This window comes from Spermophilus citellus (genome assembly GCF_964194105.1).
Source record: "Spermophilus citellus genome assembly, chromosome: 7".
Classification (NCBI taxonomy): domain Eukaryota; kingdom Metazoa; phylum Chordata; class Mammalia; order Rodentia; family Sciuridae; genus Spermophilus; species Spermophilus citellus.
This window is the reverse complement of record NC_138188.1, coordinates 154,620,919-154,641,012: the sequence shown is the minus strand read 5'-3', so window position 1 is coordinate 154,641,012 and position 20,094 is coordinate 154,620,919. Positions and strand designations below refer to the sequence as shown.

At 36.5% G+C, this 20,094-nt stretch overlaps 2 protein-coding genes across 22 annotated transcripts in view; both read left to right on the top strand.

Moving 5' to 3' along the window:
- PAXBP1 (PAX3 and PAX7 binding protein 1) overlaps nucleotides 1–2,182 on the top strand; it is a 34,803-nt gene extending 32,621 nt beyond the window's left edge. For both annotated transcript variants that reach the window (XM_081300955.1, XM_081300954.1), the window contains one exon: nucleotides 1,000–2,182. In XM_081300955.1, coding sequence (XP_081157081.1) covers nucleotides 1,000–1,010 — 11 coding nt within the window. In that variant the 3' untranslated portion in view covers nucleotides 1,011–2,182. The remainder of the gene's footprint in view (nucleotides 1–999) is intronic.
- A 3,075-nt stretch (nucleotides 2,183–5,257) lies between these two features.
- Nucleotides 5,258–20,094, top strand: part of SYNJ1 (synaptojanin 1) — an 83,918-nt gene continuing 69,081 nt past the window's right edge. For 18 of the 20 annotated variants that reach the window (XM_081302897.1, XM_081302898.1, XM_081302884.1 and 15 more), the window contains exons 1-2: nucleotides 5,258–5,370; nucleotides 6,424–6,569. In XM_081302897.1, coding sequence (XP_081159023.1) covers nucleotides 5,273–5,370; nucleotides 6,424–6,569 — 244 coding nt within the window. In that variant the 5' untranslated portion in view covers nucleotides 5,258–5,272. Of the gene's footprint in view, nucleotides 5,530–6,423; nucleotides 6,570–20,094 lie in introns of all 20 variants that reach the window. The other 2 variants (XM_081302886.1, XM_081302885.1) reach the window with 2 other exon arrangements.

Below are 20,094 nucleotides of genomic sequence, written 5' to 3'. Positions count from 1 at the left end.
AACAAATGGTGCTGGGAAAACTAGGAATCCATATGCAACATAATATTTGCTTTCCTATAGAAAAGTACTTCAGCTATTTAAGCATTTGTCCTTTGCATTGCACATAAAATAGATTCCACCTAGTTTGCAAAGTTTTACAAATTATAATCCTTGCCCTAAAAGGGCCTTATTATTGCAGTGTTGTAGAGGAGATGAGTCAATAATGTCATAATTTATGCTCTTTCTCATGAGTGGTTCAAAATCGGTGTTGAAGTAGTCATTCTTTAAGTGTGCTTCCTGGCCATCAGCATTACCTGGGAGATTGTTAGAAATTTGGATTCGCAGGTTCAAACACATATTGAGTCAGATCTCTGGAGTGGGGTTGAGTAATGTTTTAACAACGCTCTAGATAATTCTGATGTTGCTAAAATGGGATGATTACTTAATAATAAGGTAGTTAGTGCACTAAGGAAAGCCAGACTGTTTTGTGTAGTGAATTCAGAGGAGTGGAATTCAGGCAGGATCTTGATGAATTGATAAGAGAAGTAAAATCTTGTGTTTCAGGATTTCTCCAAAGAGTTGGCACTGTGGTTTAGGAAGTAATGGGAGATAGGGCTCTGAAGAATTTTGGGAACAGATTGCTTTTTTATTTTGTGTGATCATTCAAATTATCCCTCTCAGTTAACTGTCCTTTAAAAATGATATGTGAGTGTGAATTGTGTAATTATGCATATATAAGTGTGTGTGTTTATACTACCATGGATTGATTAAAACCATTCATCTGAGTGAAATTAGTTTTTGTTTTTAACTGTGGGCTAGTCATATAAACATGCAAGTTTAATTTTATATAAATACATGTCAATATTTTATGTATGATGTAATTTTCATTTCTGTTTCCCATATGTAAAAATGCATGTTTGGACAAATTGATTGCAAAATCTATATAACATCAAGAACAAATTTCCTTTAAATGTGCTAATGAAATGCTCCTGCTACATTTTTTTTTCTTTTTTCTTTTAGAGAAAACATAAAACAAATAGTAAAACTTCTTGCAAGTATTCGAGCTTTGGATCATGCTATGTCTGTTGCAAGTGACCACAATGTGAAAGAATTTAAGTCTTTGATTGAAGGAAAATAGACCTATGAGACTGAAAAGCTTATTTGCTTTAATACCATTCCCAATGTATAAATTTTGTATATATGTAAAGTTTCTTACACTGTAAAATACTGATTTTCATTTTAATACAAAAAAACATTATATTCAATACTGTGTCCTTAAATGCAATTTCTTCAGAATGAAAGGAATTCAGATTATTTCTAGGAGTCTGTTTTCTTTACTGCCTGTCATACTTTGTTTACAGAAGTATTTTGTATGATCATTCAAATTAACCCTCTCAGTTAATTGTCCTCTATAAACAATGTGTGCAGTGTAAATTGTGTAATTATGCATATGTGTACATATATATATATATATATATATATCACCATGGACTTTCACACTGGAAATTTGTGGTGTTTTTCTACAGAGAAAGCCTTTTAACAGCAGAAAATTATCCAGTAGCAAATTGTCTTAGGAAAATTACTACACTGTTGTAACAAAAGGGCTGGAAAGTGACTAAATAAATGTTCATCCCTTTTTGGTTAGCGTCGCTCTCACTGTAGCTGTGCTGCCTTAAAATTGAGAGTTGAGTTATGGACTCAGTCATTGAGTGGATATCGAACCTTGTTCTTTGAATCAGCATTACAGGCAAATGTGGGTTTCATGTGAACTCTAATATATGCAATATAGTTTCAAATGGAACGTGAAAGTTTAATTTTTGAAAGTAATAAGCCCACAATCTAACTGCATGGTTTAGGATGTCTGTCCTGTCTCATTCATAATTTTATTCCCTGCCTAGCTTACAGATACATGCATCTGAATTGAATTTTAGTAGTCTTATTATATTTAAAATCCCACATATGTGAGTTATATATGCAATAAAGAATACGCCTTGCTGATTAGCCACACCCAGGCAATTTAATATCCATGGTCTTCTATAATGTTTGTACCACATTGTAAATACTCAAGAGAACTTGTTTTAAAGTTTATGCTTTCAGATTCTGTGGTTTTCAAAAGGAACTTTTTGGAAATTAAGGACTATTGTTTGATAATTATATATGTAATTACGCTTGTAGCCAAGCATTAAATTAATTTTTAAATATACCCTTTGTTGTATTTTGCTGGTGACTAATTTTAGAGCATTTCAAAATGAGTCTAGTGTATCGAGAATTAACAGTTTCATATGTATCCTTGATCAAGGCAAGTAGTGTTTAGAATAGTGTCATGCAGCGTGCTTGCTCCGTCAGTTGTATGTTTATTGTGGGAACATTGCTTATCTCCCTACACATTCATTCTGGGTGAATTTTTGTTATACTTTACTGGCCTACTAAGTCAGACAAAACACATTCCCAACTTCACGGAATAAAACATACACATAAATATCTATTTGGGCCTTATACTTCAAACTGTGTTTCTAAACTCCTTAGGCTTACTACTCTTCCTTATCTGTTTTTAAGAATTCTTAAAGTGAATTCAGACATTTTGTCCTGTGAAATCCATCAGGCAACTGGGTTTCAGAAATGGGTGTGAACTAGGACTTTGTAAGGTAAATTTAACATAGAACTGGCATGAGACAAATGTTTTTATATCTCAACCAGAAGATTGTCATTTGAAGGAAATTCATTTGTTAAGGTAATAAATCACCCCAAACTGAGTGAGCAGTTTAAAGAACAAAAATTTATTCTCTTAGAGTTCTGGAGGTCAGAAGTTAGAAATCAAGTGTAAATAAGGCCATTCACCCCCCAAAGGCTCTAGGATTAAATCCTTTCCTTTAGAGCTTCTGGTGGCTGTTGGTATTCTTTGGCTTACAGTCATATTGCTCCTATCACTGTATCTGCCTTCTGAGTATGTGTATAATTCCCCTCTGCCTCAGTTTTATAAGAAAACTTGTGGTTACATTTAGGATTTACCTGGATAATCCAAAATAATCTCAAAATCTTTACTTCAATTTCAGCTAAGATTTTTTTCCCCACCTGAATAACTACTCATTTAAAGTTTGAAGGATTAGGATTTGGGGGTGATGCTAATTTTTAGGTTATCACTGGCTTCATTGCTCACTTAAAAAATATTTTAGTTATAGTTCGGTGCACAATACCTTTATTATTTTATTATCGAACCTAGTGCCTCACACATTCTAAGGGAGTGCTTTATCGCTGAGCCCCAACCCCAGCACCTCATTGCTCACTTTCAAGGATCAAGAGGATGTTGGCTTGTCTTGAAAGCCCCTAGGATCTCACTGTTAAATCTGTATGCCACCTAACTTGTATTTTAAGTTAGCTCACTCTAAAGACACATTAAGTTTGGTGGAAATCTGGGCAGCTATTTTCAAATACTGTAAAAGGTATAAATAAGAAAGAGAAGAAATAACACATTTTAAAAGTGACTAGTAAAATTGCCTTTGTTTTTCAAATCCTGTGCTTTTTCCAACTAAAATGATATATTTTGGAAGGATTTGAAAAAGCTGTAACCTAAGAATCCTGCTACCCTCTGGTGCCCAAGAATCCCAACTTGAATATGAGAGGTTTCCTGTATAGATTCCCAGAGACATGGCGTGGTGCAAAAATCATGGGCTTTGGGGTTAAGTTTGGTTTACAGTCCCACTTTTAAAATGTTGATTTCCATTGTCATAAAAATAAAACTTCCAAGCAAAGAAGTTGAAAATATGGCTACTGAAGCCATTAATTTTTTTGGGGGTGGTGGCAGCTGGTGCATACCAGGGATATGGAGGTATTTATACTTGAAAAAAAAATTCCAAAAACAACCACTTCCACCTGGTTTTCTTTGTTAAGTGCCATCCCTAACTGAAATGGACTCTTCCAGAAAGGAAAATGAGTGACCACTGACAAGTAGATTATTTTCATATTTGTTTAATTTTAAGGCTGCTATGGGTAAACCACTAGAAAGAGCAAAGCTTTTTTTTTTTTTTTCTAAGAAGATAGTACTAAATGAGAGAAATCTCTAGTTCTCAGAGCTAATCCAAGTGTCTGCATTTTTCCTTGACTTAAAAGTGGCTTTTCTAATGAATTTTAGCTTTCTTGGCATTCTGAAACCAGGGTGCGTCCAGCTTCTTTAAAATAGAAAAGTCAAATCAAGTCACATGACAGGGCCTGGAGGGGGAAATGATTTTGCACAATATCAAGTTTAAATTCTGCTTTTGCTGGCAAATGCAAGAAGGGGAAGAGGTAAAGGAAAAAGCAAAGGCAAGTGGAAACCGTTTCTGAGTGCTGGGTTCTTGAGGTTTTCAATTCCTTTGTGCTTTGTTGGCTTCAACTTCATTCTCATATTTAAATTTGTTAAGTGTTAACTGAATAGGTCTTGGGACACAGACATTATCCAGACATGATTTGTTGAAAAAAATAGATTCAAAGGAGCTGATGACGTTAGTTACTAAGTTCCACTACTGGCAAAACCTATTCCTCATTCAGGGACAGCCATATTTTAACTGCCTTGAGCTCCCGGTGGGTGACTCTCCAGTTTCCATCTTACGTACAGTTGAGCAGTCTTCCCTATAGTGCTCCCGAGAGCTGCAGAACACACACACACACACACACACACACACACACAAAGGTAGCGAACGGAACAGTTTTAAAGCCGGCCTTCTTTCTTTTCTTTTTTTTTTTATTGGTTGTTCACAACATTACAAAGCTCTTGACATATCATATTTCATACATTAGATTGAAGTGGGTTATGAACCCCCAATTTTACCCCCAAATTACTGCTGCCTATCCAGGCACTTAGAATTAAGAACTCGGAGCAGCTTGCTATGAGACACCATGGACAGCTCTTAAGGCGCCACCTGGTTGGCGCGTGCTGATGGTTCCTCCCGCTTCCCCCAGTGGGTCTAGCCGGGGGAGGCAGCAAGGGGTGGTCCTGACGCCCAGTTTGGGCACGTATTAACACCCAGCCCCCAAAACTCTTCCCAGGAGTCTCTCCCTGGCGCGCACTGGGAGGGCTGGGGAGCTCTGGAAAGCACTCGCCAGGGGGCTGGTGAGGTCGGATCCTCCCTCTCCCAGCATCCCCGGCGGTGGGACCCGCAGCAACAGCCTAGGGGACACGTCGCCCGTTCGAAGGTCCCTGCAGGTAGCGGCTGCGGCCAGTGGTGCCAGGGCCCGGGAGGGCACGGGGTGGGCGGTGCTCATCTTATGCCCCGCCCCTTCCCGCAAGGGGTGGGTCTTCCGCCCGGGCTGCGGCGCAATGCGGAAGAGATGGATCTGCTGGAGCGGAAGTGACGCTTCCGGCGGCTGTGGCGGCGGCGGCTGCGGGAGGAGGAGGAGGAGGAGCCGAAGGAAGAGGTGAGCTCCCGGCCGGAGCGCGGGGAGCGGCCGCGGCTAGACCCAACGGCGGCGGGGTTGGCGGGCGGACGCTTCCAGAGGCGGTCTCCGTCGCCGCAGCCTTCGCAAGAGCGGTGAGGGTGGCCCTGGCAGCCGGGACGCGGGAGGGCGGGCGAGAAGGTGAGGAGTCACTTCGGGTTGTGCCGGGCGCCGTGTCGGGCTGGGGGCTTTGGTGACAGCCGCTGTCAACCTGCCTACAGGAAAGGAACTGAATCCGTCTGAGCGCCGGGACACTTCTTCTGGCGCATAATGGAGGCGTTGGGCTCCGGGCGCCTCGGTTCCCCTGGGAGGGAGCCGCTTTCTCGGGCGGTAGACTGCCAGTCGGGTCCCTGCTCCGAGTTGAGACTCTTCCCGAGTGGCCTTTCTTATGGACCGGCCCCACTTGCGGTCCCCGCAGCCGGCGGTGGCCTGGGGCTGGGCGGGCGGCGGCGGTAACCTGTGTCGCTCCCCCTGCCCTTCGCCGCCGCCCGGGAAGAGCCCGCGGTGGCCGATAATCCTTTTCCTCCTTTGGCCCCCTAAGGAGCTTTGAAGCAGCCTTCTCACCTTCCCTCCCACATTCTAGCCTCCCCCGTCCCCCAGGAGCGGCGTGAAGTTTCCTGGTCGGTTCCCTTCCAACCCAGTGACAAATTTTGGAGCAGGAAGCTGGTAACCCCCAACAAAAATACGCTCAAAAATTTTCCCTTGATAAACATAAATTAAAAGGGAATTCATCTTAACCAGACTGTTCATGGACTTACAGTGCTAAAAGCCTACCCCTGTCTTGAAGAGAGAATTTGTAGTGTATTCTTTCGCTTTTTGGTAAAATTTAGTGACGATTTAGGTTTTGGATTGAACATTCAATCCGAGCTCGCTCGCTCGCTCGCGCTCTCTCTCTCTCTCTCTCTCTCTCTTTTTGCCCCCCCTCCCCCCGCAATAAAAAAAAACCTGGCAGGGAGGGACTTCTGGATGCCGTGCAGTCCTTGCAGCAGAAGGAACCCTCAGCATCATTTGCTTTGCTTTGCTTGGTTTTCATAGGACTGTCTCTGAAGAAAGGAGAATGGCGTTCAGCAAAGGATTTCGAATTTATCACAAATTGGATCCCCCACCTTTCAGTCTCATAGTGGAAACTAGGCATAAGGAAGAATGTCTCATGTTCGAGTCTGGGGCTGTGGCCGTGCTCTGTAAGTCCTCTGTTGGAGACAAACTGGGCATGGTCTCTGTTTTGATTTGAAATTCTCAGATTCAACAATTAAAAAAAAAAAAAGACTTAACAGCATTTCTCACTATATTACATCTAACAGTTTATGCTTTTATTTCCTTTTAATATTTAATATTTCCTTTTATTTTCCTGTAAAGTTTTTGTTAGTAGGTTTTTCTTGGGAGGATGGTGGGAGGTTATAGGTTTTGGTTACAGGATTTTGGGGTTATTTTGCTGCTTCTAAAAGTATATTTTTTTTTCCACAGAAATGTCATTTGCAATTTATGTCATGTTAACCCTTAAAATGGTTTGCTTGACATTTTTTTACTGTAATGAACATGCTTTCTTGTAGGTCAGTTATAACAGTAGATATTATTTGATATTGTTGGGTATTATGTTGAACATACATACGTGTATATGTATATGTGTATAAAAATTTTTTATTTATATATATATTTGTGTGTGTGTGTGTGTTGCTGGAATTCCAACCCAGGGTCTCATGAACGCTAGGGAAGCACTATATCCCTGAAGTACATTCCCAGCATTTATCTATTTGTTAATTCTGTTTATCTTCATTAGATTTAGGCTATATGAGAAACTGTCTCAGGGCAAAAAAACTTTGAATATTGCTTTTCTCTGTAAAGCTAGCATAAATGAATGTATAGTCTCTGGGGTATGTTATTCTTCCTATTATAAACTTCACAGTAATAATTAAAATATATTTTTTTAAATTTAATTTTTGACTAATACATAAAAATTGTATGTATTTATGGGGTATTATGTAATGTTTTGATACATGTATACATGGATGTTTAAATCAGTTTAAGCATATCTGCCTCTTAAAACATCACTTTTTTATGGTGAAAACATGCAAAATTCTTTCTTCTAGCTTTCTGGAATGTGCAAAACATGATTATCGATAGGCACCCTACTGTGCAATAGTAAAATATTAATTTTTTGTGGGAGGGGTACTAGGGATTAAACCCAAGGATGCTTTACCACTGAACTCTATTCCTAGCTATTTTATTTTGTTAATTTTTGAATCTGGATCTCACTAAATTGCCAAGGCTGGCCTTGAACTTAGGATCCTCCTGCCTTAGCTTCCTGAGTAGCTGGGATTATAGGCATGTGTCACCATGCTTGGCTTAAAATATCAGTAATTAAGAGCTAAAAAACCTTATTTTTAATAAATAATTTTACTTATGAAATTAATCTTGCCTTCAGCTTGGAGTTACACCAAAGTGTGTGTTGTGTAGGGAACTGTGCTTGGAAGATCTTGACATGTTCTCATTATCTTCAACAGCCCCAGGCCCCTGAACTTCCTGTATATTAATCTGCCAGAAGAATCTTCTAAAATCATTTTGGTATTCAACCAAAGTGTAATTCTGTTTTTCACTAAGATTAAGTTTGGACTCCTCTGTAATTTGGACCCTCTCTTGCTGTCTCCTGTGTAGGACTCCTTTATGGACATGAGCTTTTTTTTGTTTCTTCAATGCTGTTTTCCCCAAAGTGTTGTGAATTCTCCAGCCTTCACCGTGTTGTTCCTTTGTTACACCTTCTTCCTCCAAGACCACTAGCTTTCTCTGTCATTTTGGACTGGCCCTGCCAGTTGTACTCAAGTCTTCCTTTCTGAGAATCTACCCCACCCATTCATTACAGCTCACTTTTGTTGCTACATCCTCTTTATTTCTGTAGAACTTCATCTGTATTAGAAGATGAACACTTTTTTATGTTGAATTTTGTTATTCTCTAAATGCTTATAGGTGTTTTTCTTCTACATAAATGATGCCAGTACCCAGGTGCATGCCTGTAATTCCAGCAGCTGGAGAGGCTGTGCAGGAGGATGGAGAGAGTTTTCAAAGCCAGCCTCAGCAATTTAGTGAGGCACTAAGCAACTCAGTGAGCCCTGTCTCTAAATTAAATACAAAAAAGGGCAGGGGATGTGACTCAGTGATTAAGTGCCTCTGAGTTCAATCCCTGGAACCAAAAAAAAAAGATAAATGGTAAAAGTCTTTGTTCCTAGTAATACTTGGTTTTTATGTACCAAAAGTTTATAATTTCAACAATGTCTTGTTGCCTTAGGTTTAAAGAGTAAAGTTTTAAAATTCTGACATTTTAGTCAACACACAGTGTTAATTGGCAATCACTTAATTTTCTTGGCTTATGCTAGAACTGCCATGAGATTCCAAACACGAAACCTTATTTTTCAAATTATTAGCACATATGAATAATTAGTTTGCAAGCAAAAATATGATGAGAATAGTTCTGGATCCCTAGGGACCAAATTCCACTCACCCAGCCTTAGGACTCTCTTTAAGAGTCCTATTGATAATATTCCAAGCTTAAATTAGTCATGATGCTATGACTTGATCAGTGAGCCAATGGTTTTCAACCCTGGCAGCACATTAAAATCACCAAGGGAATATTTACAAATACTGGTGCCTGGGCTCCAGCCTCAATTAATGCTGATATTATCATTGTTGGATGGCAATTTCTGAGCAGAATTTATATAGGCCTTGCTCTTATAGATTAGGGGATTCTTATTTTTGGCTTACAGGGTTATCTAAAATAACCGTGTTTCCAGGATCTTGGTGCCATTACCATCTATGATGAGGTTAATAAATAGTTTTCTTGAAACCTTCAGGCTGAACCAACTGCTGATATTATCATAACACTCTTAGTATATTGTTTCATATCACATGGAATTGTGTTCAGGTTTCAAATTCTGGATGCTGGGCTCCTTTGAGAAGGCCTGTGTCTTAGTAATGGTTATGTCTCCATGCTTAGTACAATGTTTACTCATATTTGAAGAATAAATAGTTATTAAATGAATGATATTAGGGAGAAGACTAACTTAAACTATATTACAACAATTTATGGGATACAATGTGGTGTTTTTATACATGTATACCTTATGTTATGATCCAGTCAGGGTAATTAACATATCCAGAGCCTTAAACCTTTATTATTTCTTTGTGGGGAGACATTAAAAATTCCCTCTTTAGCCATTTTGAAATATACATTATCATCACTATAGTTATTTACTGTGCAACAGAGTACCACGATTTATTCCTCCTATCTGACCTTAATTTTGAACCCCTTAACCAATCTCTTCCAAACCCCACATCATCCCCACCACTTTATCCAGCCTTTGGCAACTGTTATTCTACTCTCTACTTCTATGAGATTGACCTTTGTTTTTTTTGTTTTTGTTTTTGTTTGTTTGTTTTGTTTTTTGTAGTGCTAGGGATTGAACCCAAGAGGTCTCACACATGCTAGGCATGTGCTCTACCACCTGAGCTATATCCATAGCCTGAGAGTGACTTTTGTAGATTCCACTTGAGATCATGCAGTATGTGTCTTTCTGGGCCTTGCATATTTCACTTAACATAATACCCTCCTGGTCCATACATGTTGCAAATAATAAGATTTCATCTTTTAAGACTAAATAGTATTCCTTTTTGTATATATGCCACAAAATACAGGATCTTTTCTTAAAAATTTTATTTGTGGTGGTGCATGCCTATAGTTGGTTACTTGAGAGACTGAGGTGAGAGGATCACTTGAGCCCAGGATTTTGAGATTAGTCTGGCAAACATAGATCCTATCTCAGAAAAGAAAAAAAAAATGAAAAAAAGAATTTCTATTAATTGAACTACTGTAAAAGATATATCTTACTTATTCAGATTTGTTACTCAAAAATACTATTGGAACAATTATTAACCATATTATTAAGTTTTTTTTAAATTGCCAATTAAGAATCTATGATGAATGTTGTTTATACTATAATTACTGTTAACAATTTGTTTAAAATTACTTTTCTTTAAATGGAAAATAATATTTTTTTATTTCTTCTGTTGCATTTATTAAAAAAAACTTTTGAAATATTCTTAAACTTAGATAACAATTACTGTTTTTTAAAATAACTTTATTTTATTTATTTATTTTTATGTGGTGCTGAGGATCAAACCCAGTGCCTCACACATGCTAGGTAGGTGCTTTACCACTGAGTTACAACCCCAGCCCATAATTAATGTTTTTTAGTGGTATATCCATTTTTGAAAATTATTAATTCTGAAAGTGTTCAATTAAACTGAAATCTGAAGTCTGTGGAGCAGTGGTTCAGTTTAGCAGGTGGACTCAATGACAGGTATACTTCATTGGATCAACATAGTGTGATGGTCACAAGTTGTAACAGTACATATTTTTTTTTTCCTAGAAACAGATTTATGAAGAGGTAAAAGAAGACTTGTTTCAGATTTGTATGGGTCAGTGTACCTAGACTTCTACAGTTTAACACACACAAAAAGACTTTCACAAGAAAAGGCAAGCTGTCAATCATACATGAATTAAATGTACAAACAGTGTCATTGTTTTGTAGTCCATCTCATGCTCAGTAATACATAATCCACTTAATAATTGTATCCTAAATAGAAGATGAAGAAGAGAGAAAGTCAACAGATGAAAATTGAAGGATGATTCTAAAAACAGGAGTTATGTCAGGCACAGTGGTACATATCTGTAATCCCAGCTATTTGGGAAGGTGAGACAGGAGAGTTGTAAGTTCAAGGTCAGCCTGGGCAATTTAGCTAGGCCCTGTCTCAAAATAAAAAATAAAAAGTTTGGGGAGATAGCTCAGTGGTAGAATGCCCCTGGGTTCAGTCCCCACTACCTCCACCCACACATAAAAATAAGTAAAAACAGGAATTATAGTTTACTTTAAAAGATGGGGCTGGGAACTGTGCATGTGGCTCACTGGTAGTGCTTGCCTAGCATGTGCAAGTCCTATATTTAATTCCTAACATTACAAGAAATACAACAAAATAAAAGATAGGAATATAAGGTGGTAATGTAAATTGAAAACTCGTAAAGCTTTTGTTCTTTTCCATATCACATGCTAGTATGGTGGTAAAGATGAATTGCGTTTTATCTTTATTGTGTTAAGATTATTTTCATTTTTTCTAGCTCTAATAATTCAAGCCACACACTTAATAGACAGCAAGACCACATCACTTAACTCTTGACTTGGCTTTACTCCAGGTTGTCCATCTGAGTTTCTTTGTCAACCTAATTTTTTTCAAATTATGGAAATATGAATCATAAAACTAATAGAACTTTATTCTGGAGATCCTCAGAATGTGAAATGTCCTTATTTTTTATAGAATTGTACAGTGTAAAGGAATCATAATAATGAAAAATAGTTGCTATCTACAGTAAGTAAATATTGTCACAATATTAAACCAGTGTATTGTTTCATGGTGCCCTTAGAGTCTCATTAAGTTTTCACAACACCTTTAGGCCACAAGCAATATTTAATAGTTCTTTTTATTAAATAGTTAGGGCCAAACAATAAATATTTAAGTCCCAGTTTTAATAGCTGTTCAAATAAATAATGCAAATAAATTTAGAATAATTATTTCCTTAATAAAAAAACCACAATTATTTACTAATGGATTGTGGGTGCCTGTTGAGTATTACGTAGCTTTTCAAACCTTGCAATCAGGGGGAATATGCCACCCTCCTTTCCTTTTCCACATTGATTTTTGAGTGGTATTTGCTCTTTATCACCACAATCACCAAATAACTTCACAAAGATAGGTCATCAAAAAAATGTGCTGCAGTGTAATATTAAACTCTGAAACATCTCAAGCTGATAGTTGGTGTCTAAGACATGTTGAGATGCTTTCCTTCGTTTTAAAATATCTTGCAGTTCCCCTGAGAGTCTGCTGCAGTGCCTGGGGACATCTTGGCATACAGTTTAAAAGATCTGGCATTTGACCTGTTTCACTCAATTCTGTGGATTATGCTTTAACCCATGTTTTAAGAGGTGGAAACTGAGTCCTGGAAAGATTAAGTAATTACTTCAATGACGTGGTCCTTCCATTTGATTTTTCCATTTTTCCACTGTAATTATTGTTTGTGGTGGTATGAGGATGGTGGCTGTTTTTGTAGGTGGGCAAGAGGAGCAAAAAGGAAAGAAAGTCAATAGAGGAGTTTAAAATTTAAAAGTTTAAAATAGTAGCATTTTTTAGTGAGGGAATTGTTAAACATGTGTTTTTGCCTATAAACTTTAATATGTTAATATATTAGAGGGGAAATATGGTTTGATCTAAAGTAAGGTCATAAAAACATGAAATTTCTTTGCTGGGCCAAGTTAAATATCGGGTTCTAGAATTTTGTATGTCAAATGAAGTAGGTGGCAACGACAAGCAATGTGCATAGATTTTGTTTTGTTTTAATTGCTAAATGCTGTCAGTCAGCATAATTGTCCTTTAGATAAGCTGCAGTATTCTGTCTGTTTTTAAGAAAAATTTGCAAGTTAAGGAAGAAGTGACTTTTTATAGTTGACTTTTTAGCACAAAAATGATGGAATTTAGACTTGTTATGGATCAGTACATTAGGGTTACAGAATTTCAATTTATTTTTAGGAATAATATTTTTAAATACTTTTTAGTTGTTGGTGGACCTTTATTTTATTTCTTTGTATGTGGTGCTGAGAATTGAACCCAGTGCCTCACGCATGCCAGGCAAGTGCCCTATCACTGAGCCACAACCCCAGCCCTTTAGGAATAATTTTTGAAATGTACATATTTAATAAAAAGTAAAAAGCAAGGCAGGCACGATTGTGCACTCCTATAATCCCAGCATTTTGGGAGGTTGAAGCAGGAAGATTACAAGTTCAAAGCCAACCTTAGCAGCGTAGCAAGACCTTTAAGCAACCCAGCCAAGCCGTGTCTCAAAATAAAAAATAAAAAGGGCAGAGGATGTGAGTTAAGCAGTGGTTAAGCATCCTTGAGTTCATTCCTGAGTACAAAAAAAAAAAAAAAAAATTCAAACCAGCTCTTCTAACCTGGGCCAGTGGCAGGATTAGCCCACTAATGTTGGGTAAAATCAGTAGTTTCTAAAGTACTTAAAGTTCTTTATCATTTAACTTGCTACAAGGGAAAATAAAAGAAAAGGTAGAATTTGTCTGCAACTGAACCTCATCAGGTGACTTTTTCTTACATGATTTCAGGTATATCAGATGTTATAACTTGTTCCATAAAATATAACTAGCCCAGAACTATAATAGGAGTTTGGCTTCTGACCACGATGAGGTAACAGACATTGAATTATCTTTCCATCTTAAATTACAACAGCAAAATGAGAAGAGTATAGGACATGTTTTTCAGACATTGATCAATAGCAGCAGAAGATGCTGACCCCCAGCAGAAGGAAAACAAATGCGGTGGGGACTTGCACTTACTTAACGCCTGAGAACTTCCAGGCCACAGCAGCAAGGGAGGTACTCAGACAAATCTGGCAGGCTTTCTGAGTTGAGGGGACAGGGTAGGGAATGTGGGTGGCTCTTAGTGTCAGAAAGGAGATAGCTACACAGAGTTCCAGGGATCTGGGGAGGGCTCTCTTTGAGACTTTAGCTGAGTACTGACCAGTGCCAGTGTATGAAGACACTACCCAAGACAGAAAGAATCACCAAAAAGGAGGGGACAGAAAAGTTTCTGAAGCTTACAGGACTGAGAATTCATTTTGAACAGCCAGAGTAGAGAAATCTTATAATACACAGGGAATTGGGCAGAATACTCAAAAGGATTTATTGCTTCAGTAATGGGGCAAAGTAGCCCTAGAATAACTTCTATTTTCATCCTGCCTGCAAAGCTTAAAAACAAGCCCCAAGAGGATCACACTGTTTCCCAATAAATTTCCAAATAACTATCTTAGAACAAAGTTTCATATATTATATATATGCATATAAATATATAACATGTATATCATATGTATAAATCATTCAACTTGGTCAAATTTAGAATATAGGAATTCAAGTATATATGTTATATATACAATATATATGAGATTATATATATATATATATATATATATATATATATATATATATATATTATATATATCAACCCCATAAAATTTACAGTTAGAAATTAGCATATATGCAAAGAAACAGAAAATATACCTCATAATGAGAAGAAGAATCAGTCTGTAGAAACAGATGCTAAAATTAATAAAGAATATAAAAACAGCTATCATAAATATACTCCATATGTTCAAGAAGTAGAGGAAAGAATGAGCATAAGGAAAGATGTGAAAAATGTGACTCACTTGGGCTTGGTGGGGCATGTCTGTAATCCCAGCTACTCAGGAGGCTGCGGCAGGAGGATTGCAAGTTTGAGGCCATGTCTCAAAATAAAAAGGACTGGAGATGTAGCTCAGTGGCAGAGTGCCCTGGGTTCAATCCCCAGTCTCCCACCACCACCACATACAAATAAAAATGTGATTCAAATCAGTTTTCTAGACAAGAAAATAATATCTAAGGAAAAATATACTGAAAGGGATTAGTAGGTTTGACAGTGCAGAGAAAATTACTGGAAGACATAGTAATAGAAACTATCCAAAATGAAATAGAGAAAAGATGAAAATAAATGCATCATTGAACTGTGACATAACCTTAAGTGTTCCACTATGTACATGTAATTGGAATGCCAGAAGGATGAGCTGAAAAGGAAAATGTCTGAAGAAATAATAGCTGGAATTTTCTAAATTTGGTGATAACTATTTACCACAATTTGTAATTTTGCATTTCTTGGTTATATAATGCCTGTCTTCCTAACATGATTTCTAAAAAAAGATATAGGGGTCCTCTGTTTTTATTCCTAGAATCTTGCCAGGATCCTGGTGTGTTGTAAGCATAGTAAATGATTATTGCATTAATGAATGAAAGGTTATTTTTTTTGAAATGTTGCCAAGATTGTATTATGCAATTTATGTAGATCATTGATTTGGATGGCTTAATGTCTTTCATCTAGAATTTTAATTAATTATAAAAGGAAAATCTTTTAAAATAAATTTTCTTTTTATGTATGATGAAATGGAAAGAGGCCTTACTGCCAGCTAGCTATATGATCTTGGGTGAATCACCTAATCTCTGGCTTTTTCTTCTTAGAATGGGAAGCTTGGGCTATATGATTTCTAGCATCCTCTGCACTGGAGGTTCTCTACCAAAGTGCTAGCTTCATGCAAATAAGCTGACCACAAATTACTGTGCATGCAACCACAGGCAAATTGTGATTCTAGGAAGAACATCTAATTTACAATCTTGCCTTCATTTTCTAATTTGTTCTAGAATGTTTGAGCCATAGCAAAATGTTGACACTGGATAGGACCTTTACTGGATGGCTTTATTATTTAGTTTGAATTATTTAATTCATCATCAATTAAATTTACATTGAAATTTAGTCCTAAAAGTGCCTTTTAAATTAAATATAATTTTAACTAACCTGTTAATCTTGAGTAATACATTAAGTTTCTATTCAGATTGCAAGTTTAGCAATATGGGTATGCTCTCCTTATGACAACTATTCTGCCTTTAACAACTATTTTTTTTTTTAGAAATAGGCAAATGATTATGCTTACATTTGAATTCTTTACTCTGATTTTAACATTTCATTGTTTGCCTTAAATTCTAATTTGAGGGGGGAGGGTATAATCTAATAATGGTGAGCTATGACATAGTGCTGTACAAGTAAGCTACTACAGGACAAAAAAGAGTGGGTCCAATAATGTGATACAGAATTATTGATATGTTAATGAATAATATAATAAAGAAATATTGATATGTTAAATTTTGATAGAGAATAATTGATATATTTATACTCAAGAGTTTTCTGTAGTCTGTAAATAAACCATCTCTGCAGTTCTATTTTATTTTCTTGTAGCTTAGGCCTATCTCAATCACTGATTTGTTCAGGTAAAATAATATGCATAGAGCCAAAATACAAGTGAGTAAAGTTATCTGAATTACATTAATGGATATTACTACCATATAGTTTTAAATTTTCCTCTTCTGTGATGTGAAGAGCAACAATAGCTTATTTTCTTTTTCTTTCTTTCTTCCTTTTTTTTTTTTTTTTTGTACGTTGGATTGAATCCAGGGTGCTTAACCACTGAGCCACAGTCCCAGCCCTTTTAATATTTTATTTGGAGTCAGGGTCTTGCTCAATTGCTCAGGGCCTTTCTAAGTTGCTGAGGCTGGCTTTGAACTTGCAGTACTCCTGACTCAACCTCCTAAGCTGCTGGGATTACAGACTTGCACCACCATGCCTTGCTAAGCTAATTTTCTAAAGATAAGTTCAACAGGATAGAAGACTAAGGCTAAGTTATTTAGGATGCATGTGAAGAAAACAGTTTTAATGTCTCCATTTTGGAATTGCCATAGGTATCCTTTCCAAACTTATTATATATTCATTATTTGATGCATATATGGTAACTTGGGAAGATTAGTAACAGTTGTAGGACTTACTGCTTTCTTTCAAATTTATAAAAGTCTAGATGTCGATTGAACTTTTGGCTAATACCCCTGGCTTAGGGTACTTGGAGAAAAGTAACTTCTCTGATTATGTAGAATTCCAGTAGTTTCTAGTTGTTTTACTGACAGGCCAGAAATATCTTGTATTCTCTCCTTTCTGAATTTATCTAGTATGCCAAGAGTATTATTAGAATAAATTTTAACCTTTTGATTTTGGGAAGTATTAAACATAAATAAAAGTAGAAAGAGTGGTATGAATGACTCCCAGGTGTGTATTACCCATCCTTACTAATTATGAATTCATGGACACTTTTATCTATATCTTTATCATCTATCTCCCCATCCCTCTTTATTTTGAAGCAAATCTAAGATATCACTAATATTTCACAATGCACTTCTAAAAGATGAGGGCTCTGTTTTTTTTTAACATAGCCACAATGTTACCAACACTGAAAATTTAACAGTAGTTTTAAAAATCAGATATCCAGACAACATTCAAATCTTCCTGATGCCTCATAAATATTTTTGTTAATTGATGTTTATGTCATTTATTTTATATTGCTTAAGATTCTATTCTGTGGCCTTATTTCTGTTTATATGTTCAATAGTAATAGAATCAGAGGGTCTTCAGATGATCAATGCCAACCATCTGAGGATGTATAGCTGTAATTGTAGATTTATAGATTTATATTTATGATGGCTCTGTGTTCTTAGGAAATACATATTTTCATTAACTTGAAAACTAAGAAAATATTTATGACATGAATGAAAGTTGGTGTTAAGTATAAAGTAGGAAGAAGAGTTTTTATTTTAAAATAAGCTCTCAAAGGAGTTAGGTACTGTTTATTCCTGAGGTATCTTAGCAGTAACTTTTTGGAAGTTGGGATTTATCCTAGCTTATGTCTTTGTGAACTAATGACATCTTTACCTGGCCTGAACTGTCGAAGATCTTGATCAGCTAGAATTACTCCCAAAACAGTGTGCTCTTTAGACATTCATAACAACTTGTAAAAAGAAAGGTTTGTTTTTCTTAGGATATTGTTTAATAACTACTATGAATAGAAGAAAAAATTCAATCCTCTTACAAAAGGCAATTTATTCCTGTCATTGAATGCACAGTATATACCTTGGAAGACTGCACAAGCAGGAAAGTGACCTGAACTTCTATGTATCTCTCCAACTTTCATTTCCACTCATTCTTTCAGTTTGTTTCCTCTGAACTCTCCACACACTCTGCCACTTTATAAACTCTACTAGTTTGATACCCAGTTGGCAGTTATTGAACAGGGCCTATCTTTCCCCACCCCACCTTCTCACTCCCACCTGTATTCCCTGAAACAGACAGCACACTTGATAATTTCCAAATCTTGCTAAGAGTAATAATTAAATGTGAGCTTCAATAATGAGGGCACTGAAATACTTCTAGTGGCAAAGTAAAATGTTTATTTTCCTATTTTTCTTTAATTATAGAACATTTCCTTTTGTGCTAAAACCTCTCAGCCTATCTACTAGATGAATACTTCATCTAGAGGCACAGTTTTCAGAGTGTCTGAATTAGGTTGGCATCATGTTGAACTATAAAGAAATGAAACATCATTTCTATTACCATTAGCATTCAAGTAATGTAAAATAGAAAAAAGCTTATTTCCAACTAGAGTAATCCAGGAAAATTTTAGGAAGTGGCGTTTTGCTTAGAATTTGAAGGATGGGTAATATTTGAAAACAAAAGATGACTAAAGGTTCTTAGAGATGGACCAGGCACTATGAACAGAGGAAGAGAAGGCAAAGAATATAAGAATATGGAACATGTATAAGGGACAACAGATTATTCATTTTGGTTGATGTATGGGATGCAATGAGATCATATTAAGGAAAAAGGAAGATAGGGATGAATTGAGTAAAACATTTACAAATTCTCTGAGGTGATTTTTTTGGGGAGAGGTACCAGGGATTGAACTCAGGGGCACTCAACCACTGAACCACATCTCCAGCCCTATTTTGTATTTTATTTAGATACAATGTCTCACTGAATTGCTTAGCACCTCCCAAGCTGCTGGGATTATAGGTGAGCATCACCACGCCTGTCTAAATTCTGTGTTTCATCTTAATATTGTATGCATTTTCTTAAAAAATGTAGTATAGGCTTTCTTATTTTAAATAATTTCATAAGTGGGAGATCCTCAAATTATTTTATAGAATTATTAGAGAATTACAACAGTAATCTGATTAGGCTTATCCCTCTTATATCATGTATCTGTTTGTTTTTTCAGAGAGACTCATAAAATAAGAAAATTTTTTTCTCTGTTAAAAACATGTATGGAGAGTAGGACACTAAGGTTTTATAAGAGTTTATCTTATTTGTGTCATTTAGAGAGAAGTGCTTCTTAATTTAGAAATGTATGTGTACATTTTTAAAATTGAACATACTTTTTGAACTATTTGAGAGTTGGTTGCTTATATGCTACCTAATGACCCCCAAATACTTTATTATATGTTTTCTAGAAAAACATTCTCCTGCATAAAATTAACAGTGATAATTACTAATTGTCAGGCTCCATTCAGGTTTTACCAGTTGTCCCATATTTCTTATAGCAGAAAGATCCAGTTCAGATTTGTACATTTTATTTTGTTGTTATGTTTTTTCCTTAAACCTGGGGAGATTCCTCAGTCTTTGACATTTATGATCTTAAGAACTTTGAAGGCTAAGGCTAGTTATCTTGTAGAATGTCAGTAGTCTGGGTTTGATGGTTCATGCTTAGATACAGGGTCTTCATCTTTTTTTTAAATATATATTTTTTTACTTTTATTTGTAGATGGACACTGTGCCTTTATCTTATTTATTTATTTTTTCACGTGGTGCTGAGAACTGATCCCCTTACCTCTCATGTGCTAGGCAAGTGCTCATCACTGAGCCACAATCCAGAAGCTCCAGGCTCTTCATCTTTTTTTTTTAATAGCAGATGGACACAATATCTTTATTTGTTTTTATGTGGTGCTGAGGATCAAACCCAGTGCCTCACACGTGCGAGGCAAGCACTCTACCACTGAACTACAATCCCAGACTCAGGTTCTCCATCTTTAGTGGCGTTATTGCAGACATGGTGTTGCATTTTTTACATTGTATCCTGTAGATGGTACACAGTTTTGACTTATCCCATTACTGTTGTCCACTTGGATTGGTTAAGATGATGGT